Source organism: Salmo trutta, unplaced genomic scaffold (assembly GCF_901001165.1).
Source record: "Salmo trutta unplaced genomic scaffold, fSalTru1.1, whole genome shotgun sequence".
Classification (NCBI taxonomy): Eukaryota; Metazoa; Chordata; class Actinopteri; order Salmoniformes; family Salmonidae; genus Salmo; species Salmo trutta.
In genome coordinates, this window is record NW_021823294.1 from 6,504 (window position 1) to 30,000 (window position 23,497).

The window sequence follows — 23,497 nt, forward strand, 5'->3', positions numbered from 1 at the left end:
GTCCTGAGACTAACTAATCCAGGTGTCCTGAGACTAACTGACCCAGCTGTCCTGAGACTAACTCACCCAGCTGTCCTGAGACTAACTGACCCAGCTGTCGTGAGACTAACTGACCCAGCTGTCCTGAGACTAACTGACCCAGCTGTCCTGAGACTAACTGACCCAGCTGTCCTGAGACTAACTCACCCAGCTGTCCTGAGACTAACTGACCCAGCTGTCCTGAGACTAACTGACCCAGCTGTCCTGACCCAGCTGTCCTGAGACTAATTAACCCAGCTGTCCTGAGACTAACTCACCCAGCTGTCCTGAGACTAACTCACCCAGCTGTCCTGACCCAGCTGTCCTGAGACTAACTGACCCAGCTGTCCTGAGACTAACTGACCCAGCACAAGTGTGTGTGTGTGTGTGTGTGTGTGTGGCTACGTACTGCTCTGTTTCAGCTGTCGTGGGCAGCCTAGCTGCTTGTAGAAGGAAGTGTTTTCTGTCACCTTGAGGGACATGCAGACAGGGACCTTTGAAATGTTTGGATCCTTTTCTTGTACAATTGATTGGTGGATTCAAATAAAGTATTGAAAATGTGTGTGTGTGTGTGTGTGTGTGTGTGTGTGTGTGTGTGTGTGTGTGTGTGTGTGTGTGTGTGTGTGTGTGTGTGTGTGTGTGTGTGTGTGTGTGTGTGTGTGTGTGTGTGTATGTAAGTGTGTGTGTGTGTGTGTTAGACAGTGATATAGACCTGTAGATTATTACCGGTCTAAATCTGTACTGAGTAAAGATAACAGCCGTTCTCTACACCACAGGACTGTATGAAATGGTTTCAACGGGTTCATTCAAACAGTCATACTTCCCTTCTCAAACCATGACCATAATACAACATCTGTATTGTGGTCATAAATATTGATAGGGAGTTGGATATAGCAACGATGATGTTGCGTATTATTTGGAGGAGAGATGGAATTTACATTTCCTTCTGCCTCTTGAAATTGTCTGAATTCTATTTCTCATACATTTTAATATCGAGTGATATTTCACTTTCTCTGATCATAGGAGTAACACTATGAATTGGTACATGAGGAAGAGGTAATGCAGTGTGACTTGAGTTTTCACCATCAGCTGGAACAATGTGTCCCCCTTTTCTCAGCGGAGGGAGGGAGGGAGGGCAGGGAGGGAGGGGGGGAGGGAGGGGGGGCAGGGAGGGAGGGAGGGCAGAGGGAGGGAGGGAGGGACGGTGAGTCGGGTGAGAAGGGGCCTCATGTTGCATTTAGGGGACATCCTGCTGGGAGGGACGCAAAAACGTCATACCTGTCGGTTTAGCGGGACAAGAAAGTAAGAAACACCGTGAGGGGGGAATAAAAGACAGCAGGGACTTGTATGCGTTGCTATGGAGATTTCAGTAAATAAATAGTGAAAATCAACATCTGGTAGAAAACAACGCAGCAAAATTTGAAATATTTGAACTCGGGCTGCAAGTCCCGTTTACCGTGGCGGCTGACTGCAAGTCCCGTTTACCGTAGCGGCTGACTGCAAGTCCCGTTTACCGTGGCGGCTGACTGCAAGTCCCGTTTACCGTAGCGGCTGACTGCAAGTCCCGTTTACCGTAGCGGCTGACTGCAAGTCCCGTTTACCGTGGCGGCTGACTGCAAGTCCCGTTTACCGTAGCGGCTGACTGCAAGTCCCGTTTACCGTAGCGGCTGACTGCAAGTCCCGTTTACAGTGGTGGCTGACTGCAAGTCCTGTTTACCGTGGCGGCTGACTGCATGTCCCGTTTACCGTAGCGGCTGACTGCAAGTCCCGTTTACCGTGGCGGCTGACTGCAAGTCCCGTTTACCGTAGCGGCTGACTGCAAGTCCCGTTTACCGTAGCGGCTGACTGCAAGTCCCGTTTACCGTGGTGGCTGACTGCAAGTCCTGTTTACCGTAGCGGCTGACTGCATTCACAACCAGGTTCAACGGAATTTACGGCCGTGCTCACATTGAAAACAATAACATCCGGTTTGCCATCTACCTCGTAGCATCTTAACGCAGCATCACTGCTGCCCCCACCCCTCCCCTCAGACTGACCATCAGATGCAGGCCACCAGTCCAGGAAAACAAAATATAATATAAAAAAACCGATTTATTATGCTCACAATACATGTATTTATTTAACTAGGCAAGTCATTTAATAAACACACCTTCTTATTGTGCGCAGCCGTATTGGACTCACAATCACGGCCGGTTGTGATACAGCTTGAAATCGAACCAGTGTCTGTAGTGATGCCGCTATAGCACTGAGATGCAGTGTCTTAGACCTCTACGCCACTCGGGAGCCCTAATAACATGCGATCATATACCAAAACATTTTTTAAAACATATTTTCAAAATGTTCTGAAAACAACAACATTGGCAGTGAAATTCAACTCCAGCCAATATGCAGTGGTAATGTATTGGGCTTATAGCTTATTGCACAAACAGCATTTCTAATGGGTTAATGTTGCATAAATGTATGTTTTTAAGTCATGTTTTAAAAATACATCTGAACTGTAGATCTTGGCTTGCCTTTGGACTCAGAATAGGTTGGTGACCACTGGTGTAGATGATTGTTCAAAGCTGTTTTCATGCATTTATTCTCGTGTCTTTGAATGGGTTCTGCAGTGAAGCAACTGAAGTCTTGGCCTGATTTTTACAGAAAGAAATATTTTTATAATGTAAAAAACATCTGGGTAGATTATTGTTGCAGTTTTGTTTATTTTTGTAATCATAGATTGCTTGCATTTTAATCAGGCTTATATAATTTCATACGAAGAATTCGGTCTGGGGTTTGACAGGGACACTGACATGAACATTTCCTAAGACCTTGTCATCAAAATCCCCCCTTTGCGCGTTCAGTCAGACGTGCTTTTCCAGCTGCAGACCGTTTTATTTGGAGGTTCCTCCTATCCAACCGAAGTCTGTAGTGGAGAGAAGTTTAGCAACTCAACTCGCTGAGAGAAGCGAGTCCCATTTTCCTTTGGCAGGAGAGCTGAAGCTCACTAGCCGTGCCGAACAGAACCCGAACAAACCGACAGACCGACAGAGTCTCTCCGGTGGAGGAGACAGGAGAGCAGAGTGGTGGTATTGACTCTTTCCCGTGTCCGCTGGCTGTCTGCTAACCATAATCTGTTGTGATGCGCATTCCCGTAGATCCCAGCGCAACGCGGAGGTTTAGTCCACCGTCCAGTAGCCTCCAGTCGGTCCCGGCTAAGATGAACGAGCTCAACACGCCGTCCGGGACCGGGCAGGACAGCACGGTGCCAAGGCTGCGCCTGCAGGAGAACCGGAGCATGGCGGAGATCATAGCGGACCACCCGGCCGAGCTGGTCCGGACTGACAGCCCGAACTTCCTCTGCTCTGTCCTGCCTTCTCACTGGCGCTGCAACAAGACGCTGCCCGTCGCCTTCAAAGTAAATAACACTCTCTTATAGTATTGTGTACTTTTGTATTGAATAGAAATGTAACACTTTTTTTAGACAACTGTATTCGTTCTATGGAATATTGAGAGAAAAGCTCTGACTGAATTCCTCTTGGCGTTTGGGTAAAATACATGTGTTTATATTTTTATCAAATATTATTGCACTGCCCTTAAATGCGCTTTACTAATTAGGAACTTGAATATCCGTTTCTGTAAGAATCTTTGTGTAAAGCTGATCTGCATAATTTGCCGTTGTAGTATTTCAGCAAATTAGAGTTAGAAACATAAAGACGAACCGTGCGTCTTTCAGGATACAAATTAACAAAGAATTATTGTTTAAAGTTTATAATTGGGAGCAGCGAGGCGCAGAACGGAGACATGTTTTAAACCTTAGATTATATGACACATCTCTGTTATTGTCTCTGTATGTGAGACAGGCTGACTGACAGACAGGCTGGTGGACGGGACATTAGAAACATCCTGCTGTGTCTCTCACCGTCATTAGATATTATCCCCACCTTGTACTTATTTAAATAATTATATTTCTCTCTATTCAAATTAACTTAGAAAATGGGGGACATTTTTTTTTTTACAAATGTTCTATTACATTTTTGACACTTAATTGTAATTGAATTCGACAACATAATTAAGTGAAATGCATGCAGCTTCCGTAATATTACCAGTAGCCTACAGTAAATAAACCATAAAATGGTTTGATAGAAGACATGTACGTGTATGTTTTCCCTCGCAATTGTAAAAACGTCATCTATTGGTTGGAAAGTTACATAAATAATAACGGATGTTGATTTTTTAGGCCTAATGCTTCACAGGCATGACAGGAAGCACCCGTTTTATTACCTTCCATTAAAACAATTCATAGTTGATTTTTGATGTGTTAAAAAAAATAATTTTTGTTTTGTTTTGGCTTTATATGTTTTCTTTTGGTATATTGTTGTTGGCAACGCCGTCAAAGGCCGATATCAGCTACCGCTGAACACTGTTCAATAAAGGCCTTTCAATACAATACTAATATCATTTAAACTGACAGAAGGTTCATCTAATCTGTATATTAACTATGTATATTAAATATGTATATTAAATATGTATATTACATCTGTATATTGAATATGCATTTTAAATCTGTATATTACGTGTTATTACAGAGATCAACGGCCCTGTCAAACTACCCAATCATTAGGAGTTTATAATAAGCGTTTGTAGAGTCGGCACTTTACTTTCTAATTGGACCATTTCTCATGTTATTACACGGAGTTCTTAGCTGTAGTTCCAGCGTTGTAATGCAACGTGTTAACCTGTAGTCATGGAACTAAGTCAGATAATATATCTGTCCTCCAGCTATCCGGGGATTAGACTAAACACTATGAAGGAATGACTCTCTCCCTCTACAAAATGGATTCACTTACATGTCTTGTGTTTTTAAGAGATTTTGAATTTTCTCACAGTAAATTAATATCATTTTTTTGGATTCATATTTCTAGAACTGAACCTCAGGAATATTTTGTTAGTGAGAAGGCCTCAGCCGCACCAACGTTTTACCAAGTACAGGTCCTCATGGAAATATATAATACATGGACATATATAACACATGGAAATATATTACACATGGAAATATATAACACATGGCCTCATGGAAATATATAACACATGGAAATATATAACACATGGAAATATATAACACATGGCCTCATGAAATATATTACACATGGAAATATATAATACATGGAAATATATAACACATGGCCTCATGAAAATATATAACACATGGAAATATGTAACACATGGAAATATATAACACATGGAAATATATAACACATGGAAATATATAACACATGGCCTCATGGAAATATATAACACATGGAAATATATAACACATGGAAATATATAACACATGGAAATATATAACACATGGAAATATATAATTCATGGAAATACATAACACATGGAAATATATAATACATGGAAATATGGAAATGTATAACACATGGAAATATATTACACATGGAAATATGGAAATATATAACACATGGAAATATATAACACATGGAAATATATAATTCATGGAAATACATAACACATGGAAATATATAATACATGGAAATATGGAAATATATAACACATGGAAATATATTACACATGGAAATATGGAAATATATAACACATGGAAATATATAACACATGGAAATATATAACACATGGAAATATATAACACATGGAAATATACAACACATATCCCCATTAGTTCCTGCCAAGGCAGCAGCTACTCTCCCTGGGGTTTATTATGGATCCCCATTAGTTCCTGCCAAGGCAGCAGCTACTCTTCCTGGGGTTTATTATGGATCCCCATTAGTTCCTGTCAAGGCAGCAGCTACTCTTCCTGGGGTTTATTATGGATCCCCATTAGTTCCTGCCAAGGCAGCAGCTACTCTTCCTGGGGTTTATTAAGGATCCCCATTAGCAGCTACTCTTCCTGGGGTTTATTATGGATCCCCATTAGTTCCTGCCAAGGCAGCAGCTACTCTTCCTGGGGTTTATTATGGATCCCCATTAGTTCCTGTCAAGGCAGCAGCTACTCTTCCTGGGGTTTATTATGGATCCCCATTAGTTCCTGCCAAGGCATCAGCTACTCTTCCTAGGGTCCAGCAAAATTAAGGCGGTTACACATTTTAATAACATTACCATACATTGTAGAATAGTGAACGCAGCCCTGTTAGTTTATTAGGGTTTGTAGTGTAGTGAACGCAGCCCTGTTAGTTTATTAGGGTTTGTAGTATAGTGAACGCAGCCCTGTTAGTTTATTAGGGTTTGTAGTATAGTGAACGCAGCCCTGTTAGTTTATTAGGGTTTGTAGTGTAGTGAACGCAGCCCTGTTAGTTTATTAGGGTTTGTAGTATAGTGAACGCAGCCCTGTTAGTTTATTAGGGTTTGTAGTATAGTGAACGCAGCCCTGTTAGTTTATTAGGGTTTGTAGTATAGTGAACGCAGCCCTGTTCGTTTATTAGGGTTTGTAGTGTAGTGAACGCAGCCCTGTTAGTTTATTAGGGTTTGTAGTGTAGTGAACGCAGCCCTGTTAGTTTATTAGGGTTTGTAGTATAGTGAACGCAGCCCTGTTAGTTTTAGGGTTTGTAGTGTAGTGAACGCAGCCCTGTTCGTTTATTAGGGTTTGTAGTGTAGTGAACGCAGCCCTGTTAGTTTATTAGGGTTTGTAGTGTAGTGAACGCAGCCCTGTTAGTTTATTAGGGTTTGTAGTATAGTGAACGCAGCCCTGTTAGTTTATTAGGGTTTGTAGTGTAGTGAACGCAGCCCTGTTAGTTTATTAGGGTTTGTAGTGTAGTGAACGCAGCCCTGTTAGTTTATTAGGGTTTGTAGTGTAGTGAACGCAGCCCTGTTAGTTTATTAGGGTTTGTAGTGTAGTGAACGCAGCCCTGTTAGTTTATTAGGGTTTGTAGTATAGTGAACGCAGCCCTGTTAGTTTATTAGGGTTTGTAGTGTAGTGAACGCAGCCCTGTTAGTTTATTAGGGTTTGTAGTGTAGTGAACGCAGCCTTGTTAGTTTATTAGGGTTTGTAGTGTAGTGAACGCAGCCCTGTTAGTTTATTAGGGTTTGTAGTATAGTGAACGCAGCCCTGTTAGTTTATTAGGGTTTGTAGTGTAGTGAACGCAGCCCTGTTAGTTTATTAGGGTTTGTAGTATAGTGAACGCAGCCCTGTTAGTTTTAGGGTTTGTAGTGTAGTGAACGCAGCCCTGATAGTTTATTAGTGTTTGTAGTATAGTGAACGCAGCCCTGTTAGTTTTAGGGTTTGTAGTATAGTGAACGCAGCCCTGTTAGTTTATTAGGGTTTGTAGTATAGTGAACGCAGCCCTGTTAGTTTATTAGGGTTTGTAGTATAGTGAACGCAGCCTTGTTAGTTTATTAGGGTTTGTAGTGTAGTGAACGCAGCCCTGTTAGTTTATTAGGGTTTGTAGTATAGTGAACGCAGCCCTGTTAGTTTATTAGGGTTTGTAGTGTAGCGAACGCAGCCCTGTTAGTTTATTAGGGTTTGTAGTATAGTGAACGCAGCCCTGTTAGTTTATTAGGGTTTGTAGTATAGTGAACGCAGCCCTGTTAGTTTATTAGGGTTTGTAGTGTAGTGAACGCAGCCCTGTTAGTTTATTAGGGTTTGTAGTGTAGTGAACGCAGCCCTGTTAGTTTATTAGGGTTTGTAGTGTAGTGAACGCAGCCCTGTTAGTTTATTAGGGTTTGTAGTGTTGTGAACGCAGCCCTGTTAGTTTATTAGGGTTTGTAGTGTAGTGAACGCAGCCCTGTTAGTTTATTAGGGTTTGTAGTGTAGTGAACGCAGCCCTGTTAGTTTATTAGGGTTTGTAGTGTAGTGAACGCAGCCCTGTTAGTTTATTAGGGTTTGTAGTATAGTGAACGCAGCCCTGTTAGTTTATTAGGGTTTGTAGTGTAGTGAACGCAGCCCTGTTAGTTTATTAGGGTTTGTAGTGTAGTGAACGCAGCCCTGTTAGTTTATTAGGGTTTGTAGTATAGTGAACGCAGCCCTGTTAGTTTTAGGGTTTGTAGTATAGTGAACGCAGCCCTGTTAGTTTATTAGGGTTTGTAGTATAGTGAACGCAGCCCTGTTAGTTTATTAGGGTTTGTAGTGTAGTGAACGCAGCCCTGTTAGTTTATTAGGGTTTGTAGTGTAGTGAACGCAGCCCTGTTAGTTTATTAGGGTTTGTAGTGTAGTGAACGCAGCCCTGTTAGTTTATTAGGGTTTGTAGTATAGTGAACGCAGCCCTGTTAGTTTTAGGGTTTGTAGTGTAGTGAACGCAGCCCTGTTCGTTATTAGGGTTTGTAGTGTAGTGAACGCAGCCCTGTTAGTTTATTAGGGTTTGTAGTGTAGTGAACGCAGCCCTGTTAGTTTATTAGGGTTTGTAGTGTAGTGAACGCAGCCCTGTTAGTTTATTAGGGTTTGTAGTGTAGTGAACGCAGCCCTGTTAGTTTATTAGGGTTTGTAGTGTAGTGAACGCAGCCCTGTTAGTTTATTAGGGTTTGTAGTGTAGTGAACGCAGCCCTGTTAGTTTATTAGGGTTTGTAGTATAGTGAACGCAGCCCTGTTAGTTTATTAGGGTTTGTAGTGTAGTGAACGCAGCCCTGTTAGTTTATTAGGGTTTGTAGTGTAGCGAACGCAGCCCTGTTCGTTTATTAGGGTTTGTAGTGTAGTGAACGCAGCCCTGTTAGTTTATTAGGGTTTGTAGTGTAGTGAACGCAGCCCTGTTAGTTTTAGGGTTTGTAGTGTAGTGAACGCAGCCCTGTTAGTTTATTAGGGTTTGTAGTATAGTGAACGCAGCCCTGTTAGTTTATTAGGGTTTGTAGTGTAGTGAACGCAGCCCTGTTAGTTTATTAGGGTTTGTAGTGTAGTGAACGCAGCCCTGTTAGTTTATTAGGGTTTGTAGTGTAGTGAACGCAGCCCTGTTAGTTTATTAGGATTTGTAGTGTAGCGAACGCAGCCCTGTTAGTTTATTAGGGTTTGTAGTATAGTGAACGCAGCCCTGTTAGTTTCTTAGGGTTTGTAGTGTAGTGAACGCAGCCCTGATAGTTTATTAGGGTTTGTAGTGTAGTGAACGCAGCCCTGTTAGTTTATTAGGGTTTGTAGTGTAGTGAACGCAGCCCTGTTAGTTTCTTAGGGTTTGTAGTGTAGTGAACGCAGCCCTGATAGTTTATTAGGGTTTGTAGTATAGTGAACGCAGCCCTGTTAGTTTATTAGGGTTTGTAGTGTAGTGAACGCAGCCCTGTTAGTTTATTAGGGTTTGTAGTGTTGTGAACGCAGCCCTGTTAGTTTATTAGGGTTTGTAGTATAGTGAACGCAGCCCTGTTAGTTTATTAGGGTTTGTAGTATAGTGAACGCAGCCCTGTTAGTTTTAGGGTTTGTAGTATAGTGAACGCAGCCCTGTTAGTTTATTAGGGTTTGTAGTGTAGTGAACGCAGCCCTGTTAGTTTATTAGGGTTTGTAGTATAGTGAACGCAGCCCTGTTAGTTTATTAGGGTTTGTAGTGTAGTGAACGCAGCCCTGATAGTTTATTAGTGTTTGTAGTATAGTGAACGCAGCCCTGTTAGTTTATTAGGGTTTGTAGTGTAGTGAACGCAGCCCTGTTAGTTTATTAGGGTTTGTAGTGTAGTGAACGCAGCCCTGTTAGTTTATTAGGGTTTGTAGTATAGTGAACGCAGCCCTGTTAGTTTATTAGGGTTTGTAGTGTAGTGAACGCAGCCCTGTTAGTTTATTAGGGTTTGTAGTATAGTGAACGCAGCCCTGTTAGTTTATTAGGGTTTGTAGTGTAGTGAACGCAGCCCTGTTAGTTTATTAGGGTTTGTAGTGTAGTGAACGCAGCCCTGTTAGTTTATTAGGGTTTGTAGTATAGTGAACGCAGCCCTGTTAGTTTATTAGGGTTTGTAGTATAGTGAACGCAGCCCTGTTAGTTTTAGGGTTTGTAGTGTAGTGAACGCAGCCCTGATAGTTTATTAGTGTTTGTAGTATAGTGAACGCAGCCCTGTTAGTTTATTAGGGTTTGTAGTGTAGTGAACGCAGCCCTGTTAGTTTTAGGGTTTGTAGTATAGTGAACGCAGCCCTGTTAGTTTATTAGGGTTTGTAGTATAGTGAACGCAGCCTTGTTAGTTTATTAGGGTTTGTAGTATAGTGAACGCAGCCCTGTTAGTTTATTAGGGTTTGTAGTGTAGTGAACGCAGCCCTGTTAGTTTATTAGGGTTTGTAGTGTAGTGAACGCAGCCCTGTTAGTTTATTAGGGTTTGTAGTGTAGCGAACGCAGCCTTGTTAGTTTATTAGGGTTTGTAGTATAGTGAACGCAGCCCTGTTAGTTTATTAGGGTTTGTAGTGTAGTGAACGCAGCCCTGTTAGTTTATTAGGGTTTGTAGTGTAGTGAACGCAGCCCTGTTAGTTTATTAGGGTTTGTAGTGTAGTGAACGCAGCCCTGTTAGTTTATGAGGGTTTGTAGTGTTGTGAACGCAGCCCTGTTAGTTTATTAGGGTTTGTAGTGTAGTGAACGCAGCCCTGTTAGTTTATTAGGGTTTGTAGTGTAGTGAACGCAGCCCTGTTAGTTTATGAGGGTTTGTAGTGTTGTGAACGCAGCCCTGTTAGTTTATTAGGGTTTGTAGTGTAGTGAACGCAGCCCTGTTAGTTTATTAGGGTTTGTAGTGTAGTGAACGCAGCCCTGATAGTTTATTAGGGTTTGTAGTGTAGTGAACGCAGCCCTGTTAGTTTATTAGGGTTTGTAGTGTAGTGAACGCAGCCCTGTTAGTTTATTAGGGTTTGTAGTATAGTGAACGCAGCCCTGTTAGTTTATTAGGGTTTGTAGTATAGTGAACGCAGCCCTGTTAGTTTATTAGGGTTTGTAGTATAGTGAACGCAGCCCTGTTAGTTTATTAGGGTTTGTAGTGTAGTGAACGCAGCCCTGTTAGTTTATTAGGGTTTGTAGTGTAGTGAACGCAGCCCTGTTAGTTTATTAGGGTTTGTAGTGTAGTGAACGCAGCCCTGTTAGTTTATTAGGGTTTGTAGTGTAGTGAACGCAGCCCTGTTAGTTTATTAGGGTTTGTAGTGTAGTGAACGCAGCCCTGTTAGTTTATTAGGGTTTGTAGTGTAGCGAACGCAGCCCTGTTAGTTTATTAGGGTTTGTAGTATAGTGAACGCAGCCCTGTTAGTTTATTAGGGTTTGTAGTATAGTGAACGCAGCCCTGTTAGTTTATTAGGGTTTGTAGTGTAGTGAACGCAGCCCTGTTAGTTTATTAGGGTTTGTAGTATAGTGAACGCAGCCCTGTTAGTTTATTAGGGTTTGTAGTGTAGTGAACGCAGCCCTGTTAGTTTATTAGGGTTTGTAGTGTAGTGAACGCAGCCCTGTTAGTTTATTAGGGTTTGTAGTATAGTGAACGCAGCCCTGTTAGTTTATTAGGGTTTGTAGTGTAGTGAACGCAGCCCTGTTAGTTTTAGGGTTTGTAGTGTAGTGAACGCAGCCCTGTTAGTTTATTAGGGTTTGTAGTGTAGTGAACGCAGCCCTGTTAGTTTATTAGGGTTTGTAGTGTAGTGAACGCAGCCCTGTTAGTTTATTAGTGTTTGTAGTGTAGTGAACGCAGCCCTGTTAGTTTATTAGGGTTTGTAGTGTAGTGAACGCAGCCCTGTTAGTTTATTAGGGTTTGTAGTGTAGTGAACGCAGCCCTGTTAGTTTATTAGGGTTTGTAGTATAGTGAACGCAGCCCTGTTAGTTTATTAGGGTTTGTAGTGTAGTGAACGCAGCCCTGTTAGTTTATGAGGGTTTGTAGTGTTGTGAACGCAGCCCTGTTAGTTTATTAGGGTTTGTAGTGTAGTGAACGCAGCCCTGTTAGTTTATTAGGGTTTGTAGTGTAGTGAACGCAGCCCTGTTAGTTTATGAGGGTTTGTAGTGTTGTGAACGCAGCCCTGTTAGTTTATTAGGGTTTGTAGTGTAGTGAACGCAGCCCTGTTAGTTTATTAGGGTTTGTAGTGTAGTGAACGCAGCCCTGATAGTTTATTAGGGTTTGTAGTGTAGTGAACGCAGCCCTGTTAGTTTATTAGGGTTTGTAGTATAGTGAACGCAGCCCTGTTAGTTTATTAGGGTTTGTAGTATAGTGAACGCAGCCCTGTTAGTTTATTAGGGTTTGTAGTGTAGTGAACGCAGCCCTGTTAGTTTATTAGGGTTTGTAGTGTAGTGAACGCAGCCCTGTTAGTTTATTAGGGTTTGTAGTATAGTGAACGCAGCCCTGTTAGTTTATTAGGGTTTGTAGTATAGTGAACGCAGCCCTGTTAGTTTATTAGGGTTTGTAGTGTAGTGAACGCAGCCCTGTTAGTTTATTAGGGTTTGTAGTGTAGTGAACGCAGCCCTGTTAGTTTATTAGGGTTTGTAGTGTAGTGAACGCAGCCCTGTTAGTTTATTAGGGTTTGTAGTGTAGTGAACGCAGCCCTGTTAGTTTATTAGGGTTTGTAGTGTAGTGAACGCAGCCCTGTTAGTTTATTAGGGTTTGTAGTGTTGTGAACGCAGCCCTGTTAGTTTATTAGGGTTTGTAGTGTTGTGAACGCAGCCCTGTTAGTTTATTAGGGTTTGTAGTGTAGTGAACGCAGCCCTGTTAGTTTATTAGGGTTTGTAGTATAGTGAACGCAGCCCTGTTAGTTTTAGGGTTTGTAGTATAGTGAACGCAGCCCTGTTAGTTTATTAGGGTTTGTAGTGTAGTGAACGCAGCCCTGTTAGTTTATTAGGGTTTGTAGTATAGTGAACGCAGCCCTGTTAGTTTATTAGGGTTTGTAGTGTAGTGAACGCAGCCCTGTTAGTTTATTAGGGTTTGTAGTGTAGTGAACGCAGCCCTGTTAGTTTATGAGGGTTTGTAGTGTTGTGAACGCAGCCCTGTTAGTTTATTAGGGTTTGTAGTATAGTGAACGCAGCCCTGTTAGTTTTAGGGTTTGTAGTATAGTGAACGCAGCCCTGTTAGTTTATTAGGGTTTGTAGTATAGTGAACGCAGCCCTGTTAGTTTATTAGGGTTTGTAGTATAGTGAACGCAGCCCTGTTAGTTTTAGGGTTTGTAGTGTAGTGAACGCAGCCCTGTTTGTTTATTAGGGTTTGTAGTATAGTGAACGCAGCCCTGTTAGTTTATTAGGGTTTGTAGTGTAGTGAACGCAGCCCTGTTAGTTTATTAGGGTTTGTAGTATAGTGAACGCAGCCCTGTTAGTTTATTAGGGTTTGTAGTGTAGTGAACGCAGCCCTGTTAGTTTATTAGGGTTTGTAGTGTAGTGAACGCAGCCCTGTTAGTTTATTAGGGTTTGTAGTATAGTGAACGCAGCCTTGTTAGTTTATTAGGGTTTGTAGTATAGTGAACGCAGCCCTGTTAGTTTATTAGGGTTTGTAGTGTAGTGAACGCAGCCCTGTTAGTTTATTAGGGTTTGTAGTGTAGTGAACGCAGCCCTGTTAGTTTATTAGGGTTTGTAGTATAGTGAACGCAGCCCTGTTAGTTTATTAGGGTTTGTAGTGTAGCGAACGCAGCCCTGTTAGTTTATTAGGGTTTGTAGTATAGTGAACGCAGCCCTGTTAGTTTATTAGGGTTTGTAGTATAGTGAACGCAGCACTGTTAGTTTATTAGGGTTTGTAGTATAGTGAACGCAGCACTGTTAGTTTATTAGGGTTTGTAGTGTAGTGAACGCAGCCCTGTTAGTTTATTAGGGTTTGTAGTATAGTGAACGCAGCCCTGTTAGTTTATTAGGGTTTGTAGTATAGTGAACGCAGCCCTGTTAGTTTATTAGGGTTTGTAGTGTAGCGAACGCAGCCCTGTTAGTTTATTAGGGTTTGTAGTGTAGCGAACGCAGCCCTGTTAGTTTATTAGGGTTTGTAGTGTAGTGAACGCAGCCCTGTTAGTTTATTAGGGTTTGTAGTGTAGCGAACGCAGCCCTGTTAGTTTATTAGGGTTTGTAGTGTAGTGAACGCAGCCCTGTTAGTTTATTAGGGTTTGTAGTATAGTGAACGCAGCCCTGTTAGTTTATTAGGGTTTGTAGTATAGTGAACGCAGCCCTGTTAGTTTATTAGGGTTTGTAGTGTAGTGAACGCAGCCCTGTTAGTTTATTAGGGTTTGTAGTGTAGTGAACGCAGCCCTGTTAGTTTATTAGGGTTTGTAGTGTAGTGAACGCAGCCCTGTTAGTTTATTAGGGTTTGTAGTGTAGTGAACGCAGCCCTGTTAGTTTATTAGGGTTTGTAGTGTAGTGAACGCAGCCCTGTTAGTTTATTAGGGTTTGTAGTGTAGTGAACGCTGCCCAATGTCTTGCAACCCAAAGGTTGACTGTCCAAATCTCAATATTGACAACTTTACAATTTTATCAACTTTGCAACTTCTTACTACTTTTTAGCTACTTTTAAACTACTTAGCATATTAGCTAACCCTTCCCCTAACCTTAACCCTTTTAGCTAAGTACTAATCTTAACCCTAACCTTAACCCTTTTAGCTAAGTACTAATCTTAACCCTAACCTCAACCCTTTCAGCTAAATACTAATCTTAACCCTAACCTTAACCCTTTTAGCTAAGTACTAATCTTAACCCTAACCTTAACCCTTTTAGCTAAGTACTAATCTTAACCCTAACCTTAACCCTAACCCCTAGAGCTACAGTTAGCCAGTTAGCTAACGTTAACTTTATCCACCTAGCCACCTAGCTAGCGTTAGCCACAACAATTTGTCATTTTTAATCATACGAAATGGATGATGGACATCCACACATACCGGCAGGGCAGCCTAGTGGTTAGCGCGTTGGACTAGTCACCGAAAGGTTGCAAGATCGAATCCCCGAGCTGACAAGGTACAAAATCTGTCACTTTGCCCCTGAACAAGGCAGTTAACCCACTGTTCCCCGGTAGGCCATCATTGAAAATAAGAATTTGTTCTTAACTGACTTAATTAAATAAATGTTCAATAACTACCATATGTATGTAATGTAACACATCACACTGAATTCAGTGTCTTAGATTTACATACAGAATGATAGGAAATGCTCTGAAACGGCGTTGAGAAAAAAAGTTATTTTAGTTTGAATTCCATTTTAGCTGGGTGCTGCTCTGATACAGTGCTGTATCTATAACTGGGTGCTGTATAACTGGGTGCTGCTCTGAAACAGTGCTGTATCTATAACTGGGTGCTGTATAACTGGGTGCTGCTCTGAAACAGTGCTGTATCTATAACTGGGTGCTGTATAACTGGGTGCTGCTCTGAAACAGTGCTGTATTTATAACTGGGTGCTGCTCTGATACAGTGCTGTATCTATAACTGGGTGCTGCTCTGAAACAGTGCTGTATCTATAACTGGGTGCTGTATAACTGGGTGCTGCTCTGATACAGTGCTGTATCTATAACTGGGTGCTGTATAACTGGGTGCTGCTCTGATACAGCGCTGTATCTATAACTGGGTGCTGCTCTGAAACAGTGCTGTATCTATAACTGGGTGCTGCTCTGATACAGTGCAGTATCTATAACTGGTTGCTGCTCTGATACAGTGCTGTATTTATAACTGGGTGCTGCTCTGAAACAGTGCTGTATCTATAACTGGGTGCTGTATAACTGGGTGCTGCTCTGAAACAGTGCTGTATCTATAACTGGGTGCTGTATAACAGGGTGCTGCTCTGAAACAGTGCTGTATTTATAACTGGGTGCTGCTCTGATACAGTGCTGTATCTATAACTGGGTGCTGCTCTGAAACAGTGCTGTATCTATAACTGGGTGCTGTATAACTGAGTGCTGCTCTGATACAGTGCTGTATCTATAACTGGGTGCTGTATAACTGGGTGCTGCTCTGATACAGCGCTGTATCTATAACTGGGTGCTGCTCTGAAACAGTGCTGTATCTATAACTGGGTGCTGCTCTGATACAGTGCTGTATCTATAACTGGGTGCTGCTCTGAAACAGTGATGTATCTATAACTGGGTGCTGTATAACTGGGTGCTGCTCTGAAACAGTGCTGTATTTATAACTGGGTGCTGCTCTGAAACAGTGCTGTATCTATAACTGGGTGCTGCTCAGAAACAGTGCTGTATCTATAACTGGGTGCTGCTCTGAAACAACGCTGTATCTATAACTGGGTGCTGCTCTGAAACAGTGCTGTATCTATAACTGGGTGCTGCTCTGAAACAGTGCTGTATCTATAACTGGGTGCTGCTCTGAAACAGTGCTGTATCTATAACTGGGTGCTGCTCTGAAACAGTGCTGTATCTATAACTGTGTGCTGTATAACTGGGTGCTGCTCTGAAACAGCGCTGTATCTATAACTGGGTGCTGTATAACTGGGTGCTGCTCTGAAAGAGTGCTGTATCTATAACTGGGTGCTGCTCTGAAACAGTGCTGTATCTATAACTGGGTGCTGTATAACTGGGTGCTGCTCTGAAACAGTGCTGTATCTATAACTGGGTGCTGCTCTGAAACAGTGCTGTATCTATAACTGGGTGCTGTATCTATAACTGGGTGCTGCTCTGAAACAGTGCTGTATCTATAACTGGGTGCTGTATCTATAACTGGGTGCTGCTCTGAAACAGTGCTGTATCTATAACTGGGTCCTGCTCTGAAACAGTGCTGTATCTATAACTGGGTGCTGCTCTGAAACAGCGCTGTATCTATAACTGGGTGCTGCTCTGAAACAGTGCTGTATCTATAACTGGGTGCTGTATAACTGGGTGCTGCTCTGAAACAGTGCTGTATCTATAACTAGGTGCTGCTCTGAAACAGCGCTGTATCTATAACTGGGTGCTGTATCTATAACTGGGTGCTGCTCTAAAACAGTGCTGTATCTATAACTGGTTGCTGCTCTAAAACAGTGCTGTATCTATAACTGGGTGCTGCTCTGAAACAGTGCTGTATCTATAACTGGGTGCTGCTCTGAAACAGCGCTTTATCTATAACTGGGTGCTGTATAACTGGGTGCTGCTCTGAAACAGTGCTGTATCTATAACTGGGTGCTGCTCTGAAACAGTGCTGTATCTATAACTGGGTGCTGCTCTGAAACAGTGCTGTATCTATAACTGGGTGCTGTATAACTGGGTGCTGCTCTGAAACAGCGCTGTATCTATAACTGGTTGCTGTATAACTGGGTGCTGCTCTGAAACAGTGCTGTATCTATGGTTCACCACACCATTTAATAGTGTCAGGAATGATCAAATTTAATGTAATAAAAATGTATGCACTCTACTGTAAGTCGCTCTGGATAAGAGCGTCTGCTAAATGACTAAATTGTAAATTGTAAATTGTAAATGGCTGAGGTGGTTTGAATAGGGTTGAACTCTACCGGAAAACCTGCAAGGAATTTCACTAAATTAGGTCTGAAGTTGATTTGAGTCCGTCCTCCTCCTCCTCTTTCACTCTCTTCATCAATCTTTTCTTACTCTCCTTCTCCTTCTCATCATCCTCATCATCCTCATCCTTCCCAGGTTGTGGCATTGGGAGAGGTGACTGATGGGACGGTCGTCACGGTGATGGCAGGGAACGATGAGAACTACTCGGCGGAGCTGCGGAACGCATCTGGGGTGCTGAAGAACCAGGTGGCTCGCTTCAACGACCTGCGCTTCGTAGGCCGCAGCGGACGGGGTCAGTGTCTATATTACCTAGATCAGTATCTATATCTCCATATCTATGTTATTATGGCCCCGACCTTTGTAGAATGCAGACCGTTTTCAAACTGAATTTGAAATTGGGTTTTTAATTTGTGTCGGATCGTGGTGCCATTATTTCTGATCTGTGTTGGATCATGGTGCCATTATTTCTGATCTGTGTCAGATCATGGTGCCATTATTTCCATGCCTCTGCCAGTAGCCTTAACCTTAAGGTGCTGGACCTGGTGAATCACAGAGCGCTTGGGGTCATAACTAATGCAAGACCATTCACCCCTCACTGTGAACTATACAACACGGTGAAGCGGCCCTCCTTCCATCCAGAACACACTGGTACATATGTGTGTATGAGGCAGTGCTTGGACTCCTCCGTACATAATGTATCTTTCCTTCTCACAAACAACATCACAATCCTCCAGCCTCCGCTCTGTCAGTGCTGTCATTCACAGTTCCTAGGGCAAGGACTGAAATGGAGAAACAATCCTTCTCCTACAACGCTCCTTGGTCTTGGAACAAACTACAAAATACTTTCAAACCTGAGGAGAGGGTGTCTCTGAGTTTAAAACTTTGATAGAAGACAATATAATTGAACATTGTGATTGTTTTTAATGTTTTGTATTGAAGTGTTGTGTTCTTGTGTTCTTGTGTACACACTGACTACTTCCTGCTGTCCACTTCCTGCTGTCCTCTTGACACGTCCCCCTCCAAAAAAGGTTTCTAACGTCAAGGTTTCTAACCGTACACCGTACTGACCTCTTGACAGGTCTTTTTCTGGTTAAATAACTGAACTTAGTGTCTATATCTCTATATCTAATACCTCTGTATTATAAAAGAGGTCATTGTCTATATATATATATATACCTCTATATTATTAAAGAGGTTATTGTCTATATCTCTATATCTATACCTCTACATTAGTAAATAGGTTATTGTCTATATCTCTATATATCTACCTCTACATTATTAAAGATTGTCTATATCCAGGGGTGAAAGTACATTTGTCCCCGGAATGGGACCTCCTATGTGTGCAAGCATGTGCACCCAAAAAAATGTACATTCTGGAAGTTCTGGCGCCCCAGGCGAGACACAAAATTTGCAACACCCCTCCCTTCCTCGCTAAACTAGAACAGTGCATGTACAGCAGGGATCTGCAATAGGTCTGGCCTCGGGCCAAGTCTTTCCTCAGCTACTAGTCGGCAGAAAAGAAAACAATAGCAGCCCATTCATATGCCTATGCTACAAATGAAACAGCATGTTTAACACACCTGCTTAGTAGGTTATATAATCCGTTTAATAGGGAGGTTAATGTCTATACCATATCCTAATATTTTCAACCTGAATTACACTGATAAAATCACCAAATGTCTCTGTTAAATTCGTTTGTAATATTTATTTGTGCGTTGATTGTGGAAAAACATGCTTTACAATCAAGAGAAAAATGTTGCTCCGAAAAGAAATCGACAAGAGAAAAGTGAATAATAAAAGTAGCCAGGTTAGACAGAGAAATAGACCTTCTACCATTCTCTAATGTCAAACCACGGTGTCTTGTCTGCAACCAAATGGTTGCTGTTTGAATAAATATTACACATCCTTACTAAGCATGGCACTTTCTAAAGTGACCCTTTGCACCCAGAGGAGAGACTCGACCGACGTAATTAATAGGGACAGAATAGCAGAGTCAAATTTTTGTCTCCTGGAAGGCCGCAGCTCAGCTTCAGCAGGTCACGGAAGGGAATCAATATATCCTCATATGCATCAGACACATCTTTTATGGGCATTTTAAAGATTTTAAAGATTGTTATAGAATGCTTCATATTATCTGGATAATTTTTATATATTTATTTCAAAATGTAAAGTTAACAATGGGTATCCTTTTTGCCCCTTTTTTTAACAAAGGGTATGGCATACCCTCACTCAATTTGAGCCCTGGTGTTATTCAAATCCACCAAGCTCTTCCTAGACACGGAGGTATTTAAGGAGTGAATGGTGACGGTATTGGAGGATTTGACTATACTGATAAATCTATGGATAGAATGATTTGTTTCTGTCAAAATTCTCATTTTTTGTTTTTAATTGGAAGAAATAGGCTCCAACAATACCCTCTTGTTGTAGTGAAGGCAAATTAAAAAGAAGACAATTGTTGAAATGAATTACTTTCAGCACCGTTTGCTGTCCACATCTGTGTGATTACACCGCATTTGCTCCAAAGATGATGTCTACCAGCTTTGCCTTTATAGTTGATTTTCTCTTTTTGCACTCTCTCTCATTAAAAATCTGTCTCATGACATTGTAATACATTTGGTCTCCAGTTTATCGGCTACCGTAGGCTACATAACGTCTGTTAAATTAATTTCATGCTGCATTTGTGGAGCGCCGCAGTGCTGCGTCTATCCAGCAGTACCCTGGGGAGGCGGGCTGGGCGTTTGACTAGCTGCGTCTCTCCAGCAGTACCCTGGGGAGGCGCGCCGGGCGTGGACAAGCTGCGTCTATCCAGCAGTACCCTGGGGAGGCGAGCTGCGTCTCTCCAGCAGCACCCTAGGGAGGCGAGCTGGGCGTGGACAAGCTGCGTCTCTCCAGTAGCACCCTGGGGAGATGCGCTGGGCGTGGACAAGCTGCGTCTATCCAGCAGTACCCTGGGGAGGCGGGCTGTGCGTGGACAAGCTGCGTCTCTCCAGTAGCACCCTGGGGAGATGCGCTGGGCGTGGACAAGCTGCGTCTCTCAGCAGCACCCTGGGGAGGCGAGCTGGGCGTGGACAAGCTGCGTCTCTCCAGTAGCACCCTGGGGAGGCGAGCTGGTCGTGGACAAGCTGCGTCTCTCCAGCAGCACCCTGGGGAGATGCGCTGGGCGTGGACAAGCTGCGTCTATCCACTAGTACCCTGGGGAGGCGCGCCGGGCGTGGACAAGCTGCGTCTCTCCAGCAGTACCCTGGGGAGGCGCGCCGGGCGTGGACAAGCTGCGTCTCTCCAGCACTACCCTGGGGAGGCGCGCTGGGCGTGGACAAGCTGCGTCTCTCCAGCAGTACCCTGGGGAGGTGCGCCGGGCGTGGACAAGCTGCGTCTCTCCAGCAGTACCCTGGGGAGGCGCGCTGGGCGTGGACAAGATTTCTCCCTGGTCAAACTTCAGCTCTAGGTGACTGCCTAATCCTGCCTAACGGGCGGCCGGCCCTGTGGCATAGTTATGTAATTATATTTACAATCCCTCAATAGCATCTCTGTGGGCCTAGTCATTTGTCATTGAACTTTTAAAATGTGTTACCTTTTATTGTGGCATAAACACACTGTTTTCATCTGATTGTCAAACAAACATTTCAAAGGGATCCTTCACTAGGCTTCCAGCCCATGTTCATCCACTTGCAACAGCCTCTAAAACAGTGGTGAAATGGAAAGAGACAAGACACCACCAAGCGTCATGACATTTGTTGATTGTTTTCAGGGCAGAATTAATGCAGCTGTTCTCGGAATTAATGCAGCTGTTCTCGGAATTAATGCAGCTGTTCTCGCGCATCTCGGTTTCAGACACTCATCTCTGCCTTGTCAAAATGTCAGTGTTCTTGTCAAACCACATCCCATTTTGGAGCATATGCTATACCACCCGTTTTCAAGTCCATTTGGCTTATTTTTCATGCTTCTGACATGCGGTAATGATTCATAGTGGTGTAATGATTCGTAGTGGTTTAATGATTCGTAGTGGTGTAAGGATTCGTAGTGGTGTAATGATTCATAGTGGTGTAATGATTCGTAGTGGTGTAATGATTCATAGTGGTGTAATGATTCATAGTGGTGTAATGATTCATATTTGTGTCATGATTCAGTGGTGTAATGATTCATAGTGGTGTCATGATTCATAGTGGTGTAATGATGCATAGTGGTGTAATGATTCATAGTGGAGTCATGATTCATATTTGTGTCATGATTCAGTGATGTAATGATTCATAGTGGTGTAATGATTCATAGTGGTGTAATGATTCATAGTGGAGTCATGATTCATATTTGTGTCATGATTCAGTGGTGTAATGATTCAGTGGTGTAATGATTCATAGTGGTGTAATGATTCATAGTGGAGTCATGATTCAGTGGTGTAATGATTCAGTGGTGTAATGATTCATAGTGGTGTAATGATTCATAGTGGAGTCATGATTCATATTTGTGTCATGATTCAGTGATGTAATGATTCATAGTGGTGTAATGATTCATAGTGGTGTAATGATTCAGTGGTGTAATGATTCAGTGGTGTAATGATTCATAGTGGTGTAATGATTCATAGTGGTGTAATGATTCAGTGGTGTAATGATTCAGTGGTGTAATGATTCATAGTGGTGTAATGATTCATAGTGGTGTAATGATTCATAGTGGTGTAATGATTCATAGTGGTGTAATGATTCAGTGGTGTAATGATTCAGTGGTGTAATGATTCATAGTGGTGTAATGATTCATAGTGGTGTAATGATTCATAGTGGTGTAATGATTCATTGGTGTAATGATTCATAGTGGTGTAATGATTCAGTGGAGTCATGATTCAGTGGTGTAATGATTCAGTGATGTAATATCCAACAGTTTCCTGGACCTTTTATTTGAATTATTGTGATAGGCTCATATTTGACAAGTTGTGATAGGCTCATGTTTGATAGGTTGTGATAGGCTCATGTTTGACAGGTTGTGATATGCTCATGTTTGACAGGTACCGGGTACACCAGGTGCCCCCAAGACAGTACAAAAATTGTAAAATGTCTATATATTCATATCTATCAATTCTATCTATATTTGATTATCATTGATGTGAATTGATAACTAATATTTAGCTTTTTTGCATTACTGAAATATTTTAATATTAGTCATCGGTAATAATACTGGAATAAACGAGTGAGAATGATATTAGCTACATTTAGAGTACATAAAGAGGCAACCAGCTCATTTAAGCTAACGTATACCCAAATAATACATTATTGCATGAAATTACTTTAGAAAGGGGAACAAGACAAGGATGTCCTCTCTCCCCCTCCTGTTTGCACTGGCAATTGAACTGCTTGCAACAAGAATTAGACAGGACCAAAACGTAGCAGGTGTCAGTATCGGTAAACATGAATATAAACAAAACTTATTCGCAGATGATATCTTGATATACCCGACCAATATTGAAATCTCAATGCCCCCTTCGCTAGAAATATTTTGAAAATAGTCAAAAATCTCAGGATATAAAATGAACGGGAGATTTAAAAAAATAATAATGGCAAGAGGAAAAATAACAATAATAACCAGATATGAAGTAAGACCCACTGATCAGATAAAATGCTATTTCGCTCTAAATAAACAAACAACAGACTTTCAGCACGCATATAGGGAAGGACAACGGACGGTGTCCTTTAATGGAAGTGTAAGGACCGACGCTTGAGTAGAGAAGCAGGTACGGGGAGTCAAACATTTAATCGGAACAGACATGGAACAAGACAGGAACAGAGTCAGCATACGGGTATACAAGGACATATGACAATCAATGCTGAAGCGGGGTCAGAGCGGGGGAACAGACAGATATAGGGGAAGTAATGACAGAGGTGATTGAGTCCAGGTGAGTCCAATAATTGCTGATGCGCGTTACGAGGGAAGGCAGGTGTGCGTAATGATGGTGGCAGGAGTGCGTAGTGCTGGGGAGACTGGCGCCCTCGAGCGCTGGGGGGGAAGAGTGGGAGCAGGCATGACAGTACCCCCCCCCGGGGCACCACCCAGAGTCCCACCTGGGCGAGCCTGACGGGCCGTCCGAGGCACGGGTGCTGGACAAGCAGGCTGGGCGTGAAACCCTGACAAACTGGGAGAGGCGTGAGAGCCTGGCGAGCCGGCTGAGGCATGAAGGCCTGTCGATCCCGCTGAGGCGTGGGAACCCGATGATCCAGCGGAGGCGTAGCAGCCTGAAGAGCCAGGCTGGGTGTAAAAA

At 42.6% G+C, this 23,497-nt stretch overlaps 1 protein-coding gene across 1 annotated transcript in view; it reads left to right on the top strand.

The window, feature by feature from the left end:
• Nucleotides 1-2,711: 2,711 nt before the first annotated feature.
• Nucleotides 2,712-23,497, top strand: part of LOC115190074 (runt-related transcription factor 1-like) — a gene marked incomplete at its 3' end in the record, with an annotated part of 37,981 nt that continues 17,195 nt past the window's right edge. The window contains exons 1-2 of the mRNA XM_029748553.1: nucleotides 2,712-3,415; nucleotides 17,392-17,548. Coding sequence (XP_029604413.1) covers nucleotides 3,140-3,415; nucleotides 17,392-17,548 — 433 coding nt within the window. The remainder of the gene's footprint in view (nucleotides 3,416-17,391; nucleotides 17,549-23,497) is intronic.